At 46.1% G+C, this 17,515-nt stretch overlaps 1 protein-coding gene across 6 annotated transcripts in view; it reads right to left on the reverse strand.

Annotated features, from left to right (window-relative positions):
- The window catches only part of LOC129862603 (protein NDRG4-like), a 41,766-nt gene that overhangs the window by 6,741 nt on the left and 17,510 nt on the right, over positions 1–17,515 (reverse strand). For 4 of the 6 annotated variants that reach the window (XM_055934423.1, XM_055934425.1, XM_055934424.1 and 1 more), the window contains 12 exons: positions 14,576–14,681; positions 10,957–11,077; positions 10,716–10,778; positions 10,537–10,597; positions 10,157–10,243; positions 9,934–9,990; positions 4,403–4,506; positions 3,595–3,651; positions 2,783–2,834; positions 657–704; positions 446–481; positions 16–67 (listed from right to left, as the gene is read on the reverse strand). In XM_055934423.1, the coding sequence (XP_055790398.1) occupies positions 16–67; positions 446–481; positions 657–704; positions 2,783–2,834; positions 3,595–3,651; positions 4,403–4,506; positions 9,934–9,990; positions 10,157–10,243; positions 10,537–10,597; positions 10,716–10,778; positions 10,957–11,077; positions 14,576–14,681 (844 nt within the window). Of the gene's footprint in view, positions 1–15; positions 68–445; positions 482–656; positions 705–2,782; positions 2,835–3,594; positions 3,652–4,402; positions 4,507–9,933; positions 9,991–10,156; positions 10,244–10,536; positions 10,598–10,715; positions 10,779–10,956; positions 11,078–14,575; positions 14,682–16,339; positions 16,575–17,515 lie in introns of those variants that run through there. The other 2 variants (XM_055934428.1, XM_055934427.1) reach the window with 1 other exon arrangement.

Raw genomic sequence — 17,515 nt, forward strand, 5'->3', positions numbered from 1 at the left:
GTTCTAGATACTTACTGTAGCCCATCCCCTGAAGGAAGTACTTGAATGCTTCGGACAGTTTTCCAGGCTATAAAACAACAACAAGAGTACGGTTAGACACTTGACCTCCTGAGACTCCTGTGTAACTCTGACCCCAGATGATGTCAATGACCTCTGTGGAGTTCTGTGGAGAGTGCTATAGAGCCAACCCTCTCATGGTGGCAGAATGGCTTATAAAAAGAGGAAGTGGAGATTCAGAAGAGGGTTGTATGGAGGCCTTATATAGAGAGGTTAGAGAAGTATTTTAAAGAGGAAGTTAGGGGTCAACTGAGAGTTGCGTCAGAAGAGAAACTGGAGGAAGGGGGGTATGGAGGTGGTGCAGAGGAAGGCATGGCTAAATAATAGTAGGAGTATTTGAATATGGAATGAGAGGATGCAGAGGGCCATCTGAAGGCAGTGTTCTGACCTGTGTGAGCTGAGGAAGTCCACCAGAGTCAGCCATCTGAAGCACAACAGGGGAGAACAGGGACATTAGTCATTACAGAATACTCTATTTTTACATCAAATGTTTCAACAAGTACAACATGTAAGGTACAATTATTTTCCATTTGGTTAATTAATTAGATGAAAAATCGAATAAAGACCAACATTCCACAATTAATACTTTGCATTCTTACCTTTAAGAAGGTGGTGTTGGTCGGGTCAAGTTTGGAATTACATTCAACCTTGAGAAACAACAAAATATTACATAGAGGACCAAGGTGCTGGATATTTCATTCTCAGACGTACACTACCGTTCAAAAGTTTGGGGTCCCTTAAAAATGTCCTTGTTTTTGAAAGAAAAGCTATTTTTTTGTCCATTAAAATGTATGATCAAAATTGATCAGAAATACAGCGTAGACATTGTTAATGTTGTAAATGACTATTGTAGCAGGAAACGGCAAATTTTTTATGGAATATCTACATAGGCTTACAGAGGCCCATTATCAGCAACCATCACTCCTGTGTTCCAATGGCACGTTGTGTTAGCTAATCCAAGTTTATAATTTTAAAAGGCTAATTGATCATTAGAAAAGCTTTTTTTCAATTATGTTAGCACAGCTGAAAACTGTTGTTCTGGTTAAAGAAGCAATAAATCTGGCCTTTAGACTAATTGAGTATCTGAAGCATCAGCATTTGTGGGTTCAATTACAGGCTCAAAAATGGCCAGAAACAAAGAACTTTCTTCTGAAACACGTCAGTCTATTCTTGTTCTGAGAAATGAAGGCTATTCCATGCGAGCAATTGCCAAGAAACTGAAGATCTCGTACAACGCTGTGTGCTACTCCCTTCACAGAACAGAGCAAACTGGCTCTAACCAGAATAGAACAAGGAATGGGAGGCCCCGGTGCACAACTGAACAAGAGGACAAGTACATTAGAGTGTCTAGTTGAGAAACAGACGCCTCACAAATCCTCAACTGGCAGCTTCATTGAAGAGTACCCGCAAAACACCAGTCTCAACGTCAACAGTGAAGAGGCGACTCCGGGATGCTGGCATTCTAGGCAGAGTTCCTCTGTCCAGTGTCTGTGTTCTTTTGCCCATCTTAATATTTTATTTTTATTGGCCAGTCTGAGATATGGCTTTGTCTTTGCAACTCTGCCTAGAAGGCCAGAATCCCGGAGTCGTCTCTTTATATACACATATAAAAAATTGAAATCAATAGCATTATAGAGACATAGATGTTGTGATTGAAAGACAGAAGATAGGCTTGGAGGGAGGTGGGGGAGAGGGTGGACTCAGCTACTGAAGTCTGCTGCAGTGATGAGTCATTCCAGCACACGGGGTGTGTACAGATGTGTGCTGGCAGACATTACATAGCAATAAATATTAAAGTGACCTCCATCTGTCATATCTCTATTTTTCATCTATGTTTTCATCTCTCTCTCTCTCTCTCTAAAAAGGTTGTATAACATTTTTATAACATTTTAGCCCCTCCCCTGTCCATCCCCTCCTCCTATCATCCCTACATTTACAGAGGAGGGATGTAATTAAGCCTTGACCTCCTGAAAGTCAGATTAACAGTACAGAAAGACACAGATAGAAAAATCTGTCCCATAATAACATGTGGAAACCCAGAGACTGGAGCAGAAAGAGAGAGAGAGAGATACATATGGGCCTTGGAGAGGCAGTGAGACACACACAGTTGACTCAGCCGTCCCCGGAAAGGGGTGCCTAGAGAGAGACAGAGAACTGAGCTTCTGCTGACTAACCTGTTCTGTTTCTCTCAATGAGGGCAAACATACCTTTCAGCATGCCAAGTACTGTACAGAGTCACAACAGAAGGATGGAGGGGAGTAGGGAGGAAGGGAGTGAGGCTGGGAGGAAGGGAGTGAGGCCGGGAGGAATAGAGGTGAGGCAGGGAGGAAGGAAGGGAGTGAGGCAGGGAGGAATGGAGATGAGGCAGGGAGGAAGGGAGGTGAGGCAGGGAAGTAGGGAGGTGAGGCAGGGAGGAAGGGAGTGAGGCAGGGAGGAAGGGAGGTGAGGCAAGGAGGTGAGGCAAGGAGGAAGGGAGTGAGGCAGGGGGAAAGAGAAGGTGAGGCAGGGAGGAAGGGAGGTGAAGCAGGGAGGAGAGGAGGTGAAGCAGGGAGGAGGGGAGGTGAGGCAGGGAGGAACGAAGGTGAGGCGGGGAAGTAGGGAGTTGAGGCAGGGAGGAGGGGAGGTGAGGCAGGGAGGTGATGCAGGGAGAGAGGAAGAGATTGAAATTGGAGAGAGGGTGTAGATGAGAGAAAAAGAGTGGAATAACAGAAGGAAAAGGACTCACCACTCCCTCCTCAGCTGGAGCGTTGTCACCAACAACAAGCATGACAGGGCACCTAGAAACACAGACCACAGATCAGCAACAACACAAACACACATACACAAATATGGCTAATTTCAGTAACCTGTTATGAATGTTAAAGGTGCCTAAACACTACTATAAACCAGGTGGACCGAGTCCTGAATGCTGATATATTACGGGTATGACACAAAATTATTTCCTTCTAATTACGTTGGTAACCAGTTTATAATAGCAATAAGGCACCTCGGGGGTTTGTGGTATATGGGCAGGACACCTACTCCACCCGATGTCACAGGAAGGCCAAAATATCATCAAGGACATCAACCACCCGAGCCACGGCCTGGCTAGGACCGAGAGACTGAAAAACAGCTGCTCTCTCAAGGCCATCAGACTGTTAAATAGCCATCCCTAGCCAGCTTCCACCCAGTTACTCAACCCTGCACCTTAGAGGCTGCTGCCCTATATACATAGACATGGAATCACTGGCCACTTTAATAATGGAACACTCGTCACTTTAAACATTTTTACATACTGCTTTACTCATCTCATATGTATACACTGTATTCTATTGTACTGTATTTTAGTCAATGCCACTCCGACATTGCTCGTCCTAATATTTGATATAGCATGGTTAAGGGCTGTATCCAGGCACTCCGTCTTGCGTTGTGCCTAAGAACAGCCCTGAGCCATGGTATATTGGCCATATACCAAACCCCCTCATGCCTTATTGCTTAATTAGACAATGCCATGAAGGACCAAAGGAAAATAGTCTAGTAGTGTAGAGAGAGACTCACTTCAGGGTCTTGGCATTGATGATGGTCCCAGAGCGGTTCATCTCCAGATCCCTACGGCTGAGAGGGAGAGGAGAACTGTGAGACACACTGCTTACATTCTCTCAAATAATATAGTGCTCTCACCATCTGCCCCACACACACACACAGAGACACACACAGAGACACACACACACACACACACACACACACACACACACACACACACACACACACACACACACACACACACACACACACACACACACAGTTTACAGTTTGTGTGTACACACTAGGTGTGTGTGTGTGTGTGTGTGTGTGTGTGTGTGTGTGTGTGTGTGTGTGTGTGTGTGTGTGTGTACACACTAGACTACACACCCGGCACAGCCAGAAGAAGACTGGCCACCCCTCATAGCCTTATAGCCTCATGGCCTTTCTAGGGAGTTTTTCCTAGCCACCGTGCTTCTACACCTGCATTGCTTGCTGTTTGGGGTTTTAGGCTGGGTTTCTGTACAGCACTTTGTGACATCAACTGATGTAAGAAGGGCTTTATAAATACATTTGATTGATTGATTGATTGATTGATAGGTGTGTGTGTGTGTCTGTACACACTAGGTGTGTGTGTGTGTGTGTCTGTACACACTAGGTGTGTGTGTGTGTGTGTGTGTGTGTGTGTGTGTGTGTGTGTGTGTGTCTGTACACACTAGGTGTGTGTGTGTGTGTGTGTCTGTACACACTAGGTGTGTGTGTGTGTCTGTACACACTAGGTGTATGTGTGGCTGTACACACTAGGTGTGTGTGTGTGTCTGTACACACTAGGTGTGTGTGTTACCTGTTGTACATGTTCCAGAAGAGCTGCAGGTTGACCTGGTTGATGGTGTTGTTGATCTGTTGACGGTAACTCTGGACCAGCTCTGTGTTGTTCATCAGCTCCTCCTGTACAACCATCCACAATAACACAGGTAGACTGAGAGACTGGTGTCTCTGAAGGTTATTAACATAACACAGCTTGCAGTCTAGTGCTGTTGTTATTATGGTGTGTAGTCCAAAGCCTCCAGTCTAGTGTTGTTGTTATTATGGTGTGTAGTCCGAAGCCTCCAGTCTAGTGTTGTTGTTATTATGGTGTGTAGTACAAAGCCTCCAGTCTAGTGTTGTTGTTATTTTGGTGTGTAGTACAAAGCCTCCAGTCTAGTGTTGTTGATATTATGGTGTGTAGTCCGAAGCCTCCAGTCTAGTGTTGTTGTTATTATGGTGTGTAGTACAAAGCCTCCAGTCCAGTGTTGTTGTTATTATGGTGTGTAGTACAAAGCCTCCAGTCTAGTGTTGTTGTTATTTTGGTGTGTAGTCCAAAGCCTCCAATCTAGTGTTGTTGTTATTATGGTGTGTAGTCCAAAGCCTCCAGTCTAGTGTTGTTGTTATTATGGTGTGTAGTCCAACACCTCCAGTCTAGTGTTGTTGTTATTTTGGTGTTTAGTCCAAAGCCTCCAATCTAGTGTTGTTGTTATTTTGGTGTGTAGTCCAAAGCCTCCAGTCTAGTGTTGTTGTTATTATGGTGTGTAGTCCAACACCTCCAGTCTAGTGTTGTTGTTATTATGGTGTGTAGTCCAAAGCCTCCAATCTAGTGTTGTTGTTATTTTGGTGTGTAGTCCAAAGCCTCCAATCTAGTGTTGTTGTTATTATGGTGTGTAGTCCAAAGCCTCCAGTCTAGTGTTGTTGTTATTATGGTGTGTTGTCCAAAACCTCCAGTCTAGTGTTGTTGTTATTTTGGTGTTTAGTCCAAAGCCTCCAATCTAGTGTTGTTGTTATTTTGGTGTGTAGTCCAAAGCCTCCAGTCTAGTGTTGTTGTTATTATGGTGTGTAGTCCAACACCTCCAGTCTAGTGTTGTTGTTATTATGGTGTGTAGTCCAAAGCCTCCAATCTAGTGTTGTTGTTATTTTGGTGTGTAGTCCAAAGCCTCCAATCTAGTGTTGTTGTTATTATGGTGTGTAGTCCAAAGCCTCCAGTCTAGTGTTGTTGTTATTATGGTGTGTAGTCCAACACCTCCAGTCTAGTGTTGTTGTTATTTTGGTGTTTAGTCCAAAGCCTCCAATCTAGTGTTGTTGTTATTTTGGTGTGTAGTCCAAAGCCTCCAGTCTAGTGTTGTTGTTATTATGGTGTGTAGTCCAACACCTCCAGTCTAGTGTTGTTGTTATTATGGTGTGTAGTCCAAAGCCTCCAATCTAGTGTTGTTGTTATTTTGGTGTGTAGTCCAAAGCCTCCAATCTAGTGTTGTTGTTATTATGGTGTGTAGTCCAAAGCCTCCAGTCTAGTGTTGTTGTTATTATGGTGTGTAGTCCAACACCTCCAGTCTAGTGTTGTTGTTATTTTGGTGTGTAGTCCAACGCCTCCAGTTTAGTGTTGTTGTTATTATGGTGTGTAGTCCAAAGCCTCCAGTCTGGTGTTGTTGTTATTATGGTGTGTAGTACAAAGCTTCCAGTCTAGTGTTGTTGTTATTTTGGTGTGTAGTACAAAGCCTCCAGTCTAGTGTTGTTGTTATTTTGGTGTGTAGTCCAAAGCCTCCAGTTTAGTGTTGTTGTTATTATGGTGTGTAGTCCTAAGCCTCCAGTCTAGTGTTGTTGTTATTATGGTGTGTAGTCCAATGCCTCCAGTTTAGTGTTGTTGTTATTATGGTGGGTAGTCCAAAGCCTCCAGTCTGGTGTTGTTATTATGGTGTGTAGTCCAACGCCTCCAGTCCAGTGTTGTTGTTATTATGGTGTGTAGTACAAAGCCTCCAGTCTAGTGTTGTTGTTATTATGGTGTGTAGTCCAAAGCATCCAGTCTAGTGTCGTTGTTATTTTGGTGTGTAGTCCAAAGCCTCCAGTCTAGTGTTGTTGTTATTTTGGTGTGTAGTCCAAAGCCTCCAGTCTAGTGTTGTTGTTATTATGGTGTGTAGTCCAACACCTCCAGTCTAGTGTTGTTGTTATTATGGTGTGTAGTCCAAAGCCTCCAATCTAGTGTTGTTGTTATTTTGGTGTGTAGTCCAAAGCCTCCAATCTAGTGTTGTTGTTATTATGGTGTGTAGTCCAAAGCCTCCAGTCTGGTGTTGTTGTTATTATGGTGTGTAGTACAAAGCTTCCAGTCTAGTGTTGTTGTTATTTTGGTGTGTAGTCCAAAGCCTCCAGTTTAGTGTTGTTGTTATTATGGTGTGTAGTCCTAAGCCTCCAGTCTAGTGTTGTTGTTATTATGGTGTGTAGTCCAGTGCCTCCAGTTTAGTGTTGTTGTTATTATGGTGTGTAGTCCAAAGCCTCCAGTCTGGTGTTGTTATTATGGTGTGTAGTCCAACGCCTCCAGTCCAGTGTTGTTGTTATTATGGTGTGTAGCACAAAGCCTCCAGTCTAGTGTTGTTGTTATTATGGTGTGTAGTCCAAAGCCTCCAGTCTAGTGTCGTTGTTATTTTGGTGTGTAGTCCAAAGCCTCCAGTCTAGTGTTGTTGTTATTATGGTGTGTAGTCCAAAGCCTCCAATCTAGTGTTGTTGTTATTTTGGTGTGTAGTCCAAAGCCTCCAATCTAGTGTTGTTGTTATTATGGTGTGTAGTCCAAAGCCTCCAGTCTAGTGTTGTTGTTATTATGGTGTGTAGTCCAAAGCCGCCAGTCTGGTGTTGTTGTTATTATGGTGTGTAGTCCAAAGCCTCCAGTCTAGTGTTGTTGTTATTATGGTGTGTAGTCCAACACCTCCAGTCTAGTGTTGTTGTTATTTTGGTGTTTAGTCCAAAGCCTCCAATCTAGTGTTGTTGTTATTTTGGTGTGTAGTCCAAAGCCTCCCGTCTAGTGTTGTTGTTATTATGGTGTGTAGTCCAACACCTCCAGTCTAGTGTTGTTGTTATTATGGTGTGTAGTCCAAAGCCTCCAATCTAGTGTTGTTGTTATTTTGGTGTGTAGTCCAAAGCCTCCAATCTAGTGTTGTTGTTATTATGGTGTGTAGTCCAAAGCCTCCAGTCTAGTGTTGTTGTTATTATGGTGTGTAGTCCAACACCTCCAGTCTAGTGTTGTTGTTATTTTGGTGTTTAGTCCAAAGCCTCCAATCTAGTGTTGTTGTTATTTTGGTGTGTAGTCCAAAGCCTCCAGTCTAGTGTTGTTGTTATTATGGTGTGTAGTCCAACACCTCCAGTCTAGTGTTGTTGTTATTATGGTGTGTAGTCCAAAGCCTCCAATCTAGTGTTGTTGTTATTTTGGTGTGTAGTCCAAAGCCTCCAATCTAGTGTTGTTGTTATTATGGTGTGTAGTCCAAAGCCTCCAGTCTAGTGTTGTTGTTATTATGGTGTGTAGTCCAACACCTCCAGTCTAGTGTTGTTGTTATTTTGGTGTTTAGTCCAAAGCCTCCAATCTAGTGTTGTTGTTATTTTGGTGTGTAGTCCAAAGCCTCCAGTCTAGTGTTGTTGTTATTATGGTGTGTAGTCCAACACCTCCAGTCTAGTGTTGTTGTTATTATGGTGTGTAGTCCAAAGCCTCCAATCTAGTGTTGTTGTTATTTTGGTGTGTAGTCCAAAGCCTCCAATCTAGTGTTGTTGTTATTATGGTGTGTAGTCCAAAGCCTCCAGTCTAGTGTTGTTGTTATTATGGTGTGTAGTCCAACACCTCCAGTCTAGTGTTGTTGTTATTATGGTGTGTAGTCCGAAGCCTCCAGTCTAGTGTTGTTGTTATTATGGTGTGTAGTCCAAAGCCTCCAGTCTGGTGTTGTTGTTATTATGGTGTGTAGTACAAAGCTTCCAGTCTAGTGTTGTTGTTATTTTGGTGTGTAGTACAAAGCCTCCAGTCTAGTGTTGTTGTTATTTTGGTGTGTAGTCCAAAGCCTCCAGTTTAGTGTTGTTGTTATTATGGTGTGTAGTCCTAAGCCTCCAGTCTAGTGTTGTTGTTATTATGGTGTGTAGTCCAATGCCTCCAGTTTAGTGTTGTTGTTATTATGGTGTGTAGTCCAAAGCCTCCAGTCTGGTGTTGTTATTATGGTGTGTAGTCCAACGCCTCCAGTCCAGTGTTGTTGTTATTATGGTGTGTAGTACAAAGCCTCCAGTCTAGTGTTGTTGTTATTATGGTGTGTAGTCCAAAGCCTCCAGTCTAGTGTCGTTGTTATTTTGGTGTGTAGTCCAAAGCCTCCAGTCTAGTGTTGTTGTTATTATGGTGTGTAGTCCAAAGCCGCCAGTCTGGTGTTGTTGTTATTATGGTGTGTAGTCCAACACCTCCAGTCTAGTGTTGTTGTTATTTTGGTGTTTAGTCCAAAGCCTCCAATCTAGTGTTGTTGTTATTTTGGTGTGTAGTCCAAAGCCTCCAGTCTAGTGTTGTTGTTATTATGGTGTGTAGTCCAACACCTCCAGTCTAGTGTTGTTGTTATTATGGTGTGTAGTCCAAAGCCTCCAATCTAGTGTTGTTGTTATTTTGGTGTGTAGTCCAAAGCCTCCAATCTAGTGTTGTTGTTATTATGGTGTGTAGTCCAAAGCCTCCAGTCTGGTGTTGTTGTTATTATGGTGTGTAGTACAAAGCTTCCAGTCTAGTGTTGTTGTTATTTTGGTGTGTAGTCCAAAGCCTCCAGTTTAGTGTTGTTGTTATTATGGTGTGTAGTCCAAAGCCTCCAGTCTAGTGTTGTTGTTATTATGGTGTGTAGTCCAATGCCTCCAGTTTAGTGTTGTTGTTATTATGGTGTGTAGTGCAAAGCCTCCAGTCTGGTGTTGTTATTATGGTGTGTAGTCCAACGCCTCCAGTCCAGTGTTGTTGTTATTATGGTGTGTAGCACAAAGCCTCCAGTCTAGTGTTGTTGTTATTATGGTGTGTAGTCCAAAGCCTCCAGTCTAGTGTCGTTGTTATTTTGGTGTGTAGTCCAAAGCCTCCAGTCTAGTGTTGTTGTTATTATGGTGTGTAGTCCAAAGCCGCCAGTCTGGTGTTGTTGTTATTATGGTGTGTAGTCCAAAGCCTCCAGTCTAGTGTTGTTGTTATTATGGTGTGTAGTCCAACACCTCCAGTCTAGTGTTGTTGTTATTTTGGTGTTTAGTCCAAAGCCTCCAATCTAGTGTTGTTGTTATTTTGGTGTGTAGTCCAAAGCCTCCAGTCTAGTGTTGTTGTTATTATGGTGTGTAGTCCAACACCTCCAGTCTAGTGTTGTTGTTATTATGGTGTGTAGTCCAAAGCCTCCAATCTAGTGTTGTTGTTATTTTGGTGTGTAGTCCAAAGCCTCCAATCTAGTGTTGTTGTTATTTTGGTGTGTAGTCCAAAGCCTCCAATCTAGTGTTGTTGTTATTTTGGTGTGTTGTGTGTAGTGCTATGTATTGCCACAAACTATTGTAGGTATGTGGATAATGGTTTGATTACCACATATATCTGGAGTGAGAACTCACCTGGCTAAAGAGGTGGGGCAGGACTGTGTCTGGAAGAGCACTGGTGAGCCCAGAGAGCTTGAGAGGAAGGGGGAGGAGAGAGAGAAAGAGAGAGATGAGGAAAGAGAGATAAATATTATTACCTTGCACCAATTGCAAGTACAGCAGCCATTTTGATAGTTGGAATATGCTTTAAAAGGTAACTCTGTTTATGTGTTTGCCACAGAGGTGCAGTGTCTGCTACCTTGCCGGTGGCCCAGTCGATCCAGCCCTTCCCGTTGGGGTCGATGTTGAGCAGCACCAGGCCCTCCACCAGATCAGGGAAGATCAGCTGAGGACAGAGCAGAGCAGAGCAAGGCTGTCTTATGTTAGATAGATACCACAGGAGGCTGTTGAGGGAAGGATGGATCATAATAATGTCCGGAACGGAGCGAATGGAATGGCATCAAACACATAGAAACCATGTCTTGATACCATTCCACTAATTCCACTTGAGCCATTACCATGAGCTCGTCCTCCCCAATTAAGGTGCCACCAGCCTCCTGTGGTAGATATACCTGGGATCATTATTAGGCCCCAAAATATGAAATGTGTGAAAAAGAACAATAACCGGGTATAACTTACAGCAAATTTGGCCAGGATGTAGGCGCCAGCCCCAACTCCAATGCCCACAATGCTCTTGAATCTGTCAAATGAGAATGGTTTGAATTCATTTACAGGTTCATTAATGCATTCAAAGTTGAACAATATGGATAATATATGTACTGTTTACTAGGAGAGAGAGGAGGGGGAGGCCCACTCACCCAAAGTGCTGCACTACACTGGGCAGCATGCCTGCCAGCTGGTCCATGGTGGGGTACTGGTACCTGTTGAGAGGTGAGGTGGAGATCTTTAGTTAAACAGTCACGTGGCAAAGAGACGGCACTGTAGGAATCCCTGTCTATCTGTCTGTCTGCACACTCCGGTCCATACAAGACAACACCAGAGGTGCATGGATAGGTATAAGTGTGTATAGACATGTACGTGTGTTTAGGTATTATATACCCCTGTGGCATCTGAGAGGCTCCAATCTGCTGTCCAGGAGCATCCACATGACACACCACAAAGTGCTTGGTGATCTCCTGCATGTCCTCGTTGTGGAAGAAGCTGTTGAAGCACAACTTGTCTATGCAGGGCAGACAGAGAGAGACAGAGAGAAGAAAACGTTAAACATGCATTAAGCAGAGAGCACCTTGTCAGCAGGGGAAATGAGAATGGGAAATGACCTGAGGTTTTACTGGGAGTCATTCCATTTTCATCTGGGTGCTTGAATGATCGTACATTAAACATTAAGTCAGAGTAAAGAAAAAACAATCTAGTTTGATATACTGCATTTTAACTGAGGTTATAGGTTAACTGAAGTGCCACCTCTCTGTTTTACAGACCAGCAATGACACCCTATATACCTCACCTCTTAAAACCTACAACAATATCAACAACTCTGTTTCCCCCCTCCTACCGCCGCTGTTGTCATACTTCTCTTCAGTTTGTGGTGACTCAGACAACAACATGGAGTTGATAAGGTGATAGAAAACACTGAGGTGTTTGTTCCATCTCATCAAACACCCACAAACATCATTAACCAGGTTAGTTAACCTAGAACTGGACGGAAATGAAAAAGCTGAAATGCTCCAGGTGTCCTTTTAAACATCAATGAAACTGATGTGTTCTGCGCTGTGATTTACAGTACCTGGCATCACACAGGGGCAGAGAGGTGATTCTGATTCGCCCACATCAGTCAGCCATAGAGCAACAGAAGACCATTATTATTCATTGTCTCCCTGTGGCAACGTGACCCTTCCTTTGCCTCACATCTCCTGCCCAGCACAAGGTCACAACACAGGAGCAGCACAACCACATATAGGCCAGTGTCTCCTCTATTTAGTCTCATTCCTCTCCCTCCATCTCTCGCTCGCTTTCTCTCTCCATCCTGCATCTGTGTTGACTGAGTCAGGCTGTGGTTACTGGCAGTGCATACTAATACCCCCAGCTGTGGCTGCAGAGGGTGGCATGCATGCAGAGGGAGGCAGACATGCAGTGGGAGGCAGACATGCAGTGGGTGGCAGGCATGCAGAGGGAGGCAGACATGCAGTGGGAGGCAGACATGTAGTGGGTGGCAGGCATGCAGAGGGAGGCAGACATGCAGTGGGAGGCAGACATGCAGTGGGTGGCAGGCATGCAGAGGGAGGCAGACATGCAGTGGGAGGCAGGCATGCAGTGGGTGGCAGACATGCAGAGGGAGGCAGACATGCAGAGGGAGGCAGACATGCAGAGGGAGGCAGACATGCAGAGGGAGGCAGACATGCAGTGGGAGGCAGGCATGCAGTGGGTGGCAGGCAAGCAGAGGGAGGCAGGCATGCAGTGGGAGGCAGGCGCGCAGTGGGTGGCAGGCGCGCAGTGGGTGGCAGGCATGCAGAGGGAGGCAGGCATGCAGTGGGAGGCAGGCGCGCAGTGGGTGGCAGGCATGCAGAGGGAGGCAGGCATGCAGTGGGAGGCAGACATGCAGTGGGTGGCAGGCATGCAGTGGGAGGCAGGCATGCAGTGGGAGGCAGGCATGCAGTGGGAGGCAGGAGCGCAGAGGGAGGCAGGCATGCAGTGGGTGGCAGGCATGCAGAGGGAGGCAGGCATGCAGTGGGAGGCAGGAGCGCAGAGGGAGGCAGGCATGCAGAGGGAGGCAGACATGCAGTGGGAGGCAGGCATGCAGAGGGAGGCAGGGAGGCAGGCATGCAGAGGGAGGCAGGCATGCAGAGGGAGGCAGGGAGGCAGGCATGCAGAGGGAGGCAGGGAGGCAGGCATACAGAGGGAGGCAGGCATGCAGAGGGAGGCAGGGAGGCAGGCATGCAGTGGGAGGCAGGCATGCAGTGGGAGGCAGGCATGCAGAGGGAGGCAGGCATGCAGAGGGAGGCAGACATGCAGTGGGAGGCAGGCATGCAGAGGGAGGCAGGCATGCAGAGGGAGGCAGACATGCAGTGGGAGGCAGGCATACAGAGGGAGGCAGGCATGCAGAGGGAGGCAGGGAGGCAGGCATGCAGTGGGAGGCAGGCATGCAGAGGGAGGCAGGGAGGCAGGCATGCAGTGGGAGGCAGGCATGCAGTGGGAGGCAGGCATGCAGAGGGAGGCAGGCATGCAGAGGGAGGCAGACATGCAGTGGGAGGCAGGCATGCAGAGGGAGGCAGGCATGCAGTGGGAGGCAGGGAGGCAGGGGAGGCAGGCATGCAGAGGGAGGCAGGCATGCAGAGGGAGGCAGGGAGGCAGGCATGCAGTGGGAGGCAGGCATGCAGTGGGAGGCAGGCATGCAGTGGGAGGCAGGCATGCAGTGGGAGGCAGGCATGCAGTGGGAGGCAGGCATGCAGTGGGAGGCAGGGAGGCAGGCATGCAGTGGGAGGCAGGCATGCAGAGGGAGGCAGGGAGGCAGGGAGGCAGGCATGCAGAGGGAGGCAGGCATGCAGAGGGAGGCAGGGAGGCAGGCATGCAGTGGGAGGCAGGCATGCAGAGGGAGGCAGGCATGCAGAGGGAGGCAGGCATGCAGTGGGAGGCAGGCATGCAGTGGGAGGCAGGCATGCAGTGGGAGGCAGGCATGCAGTGGGAGGCAGGCATGCAGAGGGAGGCAGGCATGCAGTGGGAGGCAGGCGCGCAGTGGGAGGCAGGCATGCAGAGGGAGGCAGGCGCGCAGAGGGAAGCAGACATGCAGTGGGAGGCAGGCATGCAGAGGAGCAGCTGATCTACAGCGCAGAAGTGCTGACCCTTCCCCAAACACCACCCCGCTTGTATGATAGGGATGTTTTTCTGACCTACATTTCTCACTCTCCCTCTTTTTCTCTCTCCAGCCATCATTCTTTCATTACCCAGTCCTTTAATGACTGAGCACTGACAGACAGTGCTATCTCGTGGAATGCAGCTTGTATCTGGAACTTCAATGGGCTGGATCCTATTTCAGACAGCTACTGGCAATGTAGTTGTAATGTAGATGATTAAATATTGTGTTTTGTATCCTGGAGTCATTTCCTGCTACAAGTGTAACAATACTCCCTGCAAACTGCAGCAACATTGAAAAGCAGTCCCCGTCCACCAATTAGAGGAGCTAACGAGCAGGCTCAGTGGGGAGGTAGTAACGGACATGCTGGGTAAAGGTGAGAGAGTCACACTGTCTGTCTGCGCTCTGCAGTGGGCTGGCTGGACTGCTGTCAGGGAATGCTACTGGTACTCTGATTTGGCTCCCAGTTATCACCTCAGATAGGCACAACACCTCCCGGGGCTGACAGCTCGACGGATACAGCTGCCAGATCCCACCATGAACAACACCCTGAGGAAGTGTGGCAAGATGAACCCTGGAACCAGCTGCAGGTCATTGTTACATGACAGATGGTGGTGCAACAAAGACATGAACTCACACATGGAGCACACACAGAAAACACGTGTGCACACACACACACACACACACACACACACACACACACACACACACACACACACACACACACACACACACACACACACACACACACACACACACACACACACACACACACACACACAAACATACACACACACACACACAAACATACACACACAAACACACACACACACACACACACAAGCATAGAAAGACAGTGCTTGTACTCACGGTTAAGCCCCACATCATGGTAGGTGAGGATGGCAGGCTTGTTTCCTTTGGGGGCCCCACGAATAACCACATGAAGCATCCCATACGGAGTCTCAATGTCATGTTCCTGAAACAGACAAATACACATATTTAAATGCATATACATATACTTCCACAGGGACGCATTCTGTACCTCTGCACATACAGTCAATGCCATTTTGGTGGGGTTCAATGGAGTTCACTGATGAGCACAAACAGTTGACCCACTATCACTGAGATGTAATAAACACCAACCGCAACCTTCCACCTCTGATCAACATAAAAGCTTCATTGATTCAAAGGAGAATTCTGAGAGGCACAGGTATCAAACTCATTCCACGGAGGACCGAGTGGCTGCGGGTTTTCCCTCCTCCCTTTTACTTGATTAATTAAGGTCACTAATTAGTAGGTAACCTCACCCCCACATCTGGTTTTCTAGGTCTTAAATTAAAGGAATAAACAAAAACCGGCAAACGTTCTATGCAATATCATATTAATTACAAAATGTTATTGTGTGGTGTTGACATAGTTACAGGGTCTCATTGGTATTTCAATCTCACATGACCCACATCCTCATCAACACAGCCAGACAGGTAGACACACTCAAAATGGATGCAGCAGATATTATTCCCATAAACGTTGGTTCAGGGCTCCAGGATTTTGTCCTATCACAGCCAGACAGAGAAATGCCACTGATAGGCTGCATCCAAAATGGCACCGTATGAGCCCTGGTCAGAAGTAGTGCACTAACTAGGGAATAGGATGCCATTGCGGATGTAATGTAGCCATAGTCTGTGACGCCAAGTGCTCCCTAACCACGCATCGGTCTGGCACCCAATACATGTATGTTTGACAGTATGCTGCATGCCCTCTGTGAAGCAATACATTGGCAGCTACTGCAGTACACTCACCTGTAAAATCTGTTGTCTTTTTTGTCTTTGTGTGACATGAAATGCTTGTGTGATCGATTGACAGATACAATGTAAAGGTAAAGGTCATTTGGGTTGTCTAAACGTGTAGTATGATAGGGGTTGATGGAATGGGTAAAACTATTTTGGTATTTTCTGGATGGCAGAACAATATACTGCAGGTAAAAACAGCACCTGTATCACTGCAAATACTCCCTCCCTCTCTTAGTCTCTTCTCTGATTTCTTTGTCTCTCACTCATCTTCCTCTCTAATTCCCTTCCTCCCTCACTCCCAAGGTCACACAGACATCCAAGTGCGGAATAATTTGCATCTCCCCCAGACTTACGGGCATCTCTGTGTAGGCTTGCATGTGTTGCAGAATGCATTAGTGTGTCACAGCATTAGTGTGTCAGTGTGTCTCCACGGAGACTCAGACATTACACGACTGATCATTAGAGCAACACAACAACAGTACAACAACCATGCCACTATGCAACATTAACTCATATGTTCAGTTATATAATAAAACCAAATCTAGACTACTAATATTTCAACATGCAGATTTCACTCATGATCTCAGAGCATTAAAACAGATGGGTACATGATAGACAGCTAGTCGTTTTGCTAAGATATAAACATGGTAAAAGAACATGCACGAAGAAGGTAAGACATGGTTGTGTATGTGCACGAGAAATAAACGTGTGCACAATGTGCTCGTCATGCACATCCATGAACAAAGAAGTTTATTAAGACACAGTAGTGAATTTACTTTATCAAAATATCCTCACGCTATCAGTCACTCAGTCACCTGCAGACACACTTTACACTGCCACTCACCCCATCCCAGCATTCAGGCATGGTGCCTGAGTAAGCGTGCTCGGTGGAGGAGGAAGAAGAGGAGGAAGAGCGGCAGGAGGAGTAGGAGCTGCGAGGGGAGACGAGACATTCAGAGCCCGTCCTCTCTGGTAGTGGGACTGCTGCTGCTGGTGGTCTCTGTCTCGTCTAGCCTCGTCCTGTTCTAGGGCTGAGCTCTGCAGTGCTGCTGCCCTCTCTCTTCCCCAGACACCTTATAAACCCACCGTGAGGGAGTGCTGAGCTCAAGCCCTTTGGCTGGCTCTCTGCATCTGATTGGTTGGCTGCCCAATCAGTCACAGGATCTTCTCTGCTGTGCTCTTGTTTTGCTCTCTCATCATCACCACCAGTGCTCTATATCAGGTGTGATTCTCTCTCCCTCTCTCCCTTCAATTCAAAGGGCTCTATTGGCATGGGAAACATATTTTTACATTGCCAAAGCAAGTGAAATAGATAAAAGTGGAATAAACAATATAAAATGTACAGTAAACATTACACTCACAAAAGCCATGCCATATTATGTAAATATACAGTGTTGTAACGATGTGCAAATAGTTAAAGTACAAAAGAGAAAATAAATAATTATGGGTTGTATTTACAGTGGTATTTGTTCTTCACTGGTTGCTCTTTTCTTGTGGCAACAAGTCACAAATCTTGCTGCTCTGATGTCACACTGTGGTATTACACCAATTGCTATTACTATTACTATTATTATTAATCGCTATTTTCTGGATTTTGATAATTAGCAGGTATCGACCTAATTCTGCTCTGCATGCATTATTTGGTGTTTTACGTTGTACACAGAGAATAGTTTTGCAGAATTCTGCATGCAGAGTCTCAATTTGGTGTTTGTCCCATTTTGTGAATTCTTGGTTGGTGAGCGGACCCCAAACCTCACAACCATAAAGAGCAATGGGTTCTATAACTGACTCAAGTATCTTTATCCAGATCCTAATTGGTATGTTGAATTTTATGTTCCTTTTGATGGCGTAGAAGGCCCTTCTTGCCTTACTTCTCAGATCGTTCACAGCTTTGTGGAAGTTATCTGTGGTGCTGATACAAATTCCACCTAGCCACCGTTGCCCTCGAGCACAAAACCTAAACGGCCGAGGTATGTATACTCATTGATGTGCTCTAGGGCAACAGTGGCTAGGTGGAATT

This window comes from Salvelinus fontinalis, chromosome 9 (assembly GCF_029448725.1).
Source record: "Salvelinus fontinalis isolate EN_2023a chromosome 9, ASM2944872v1, whole genome shotgun sequence".
NCBI classification, from domain to species: Eukaryota; Metazoa; Chordata; class Actinopteri; order Salmoniformes; family Salmonidae; genus Salvelinus; species Salvelinus fontinalis.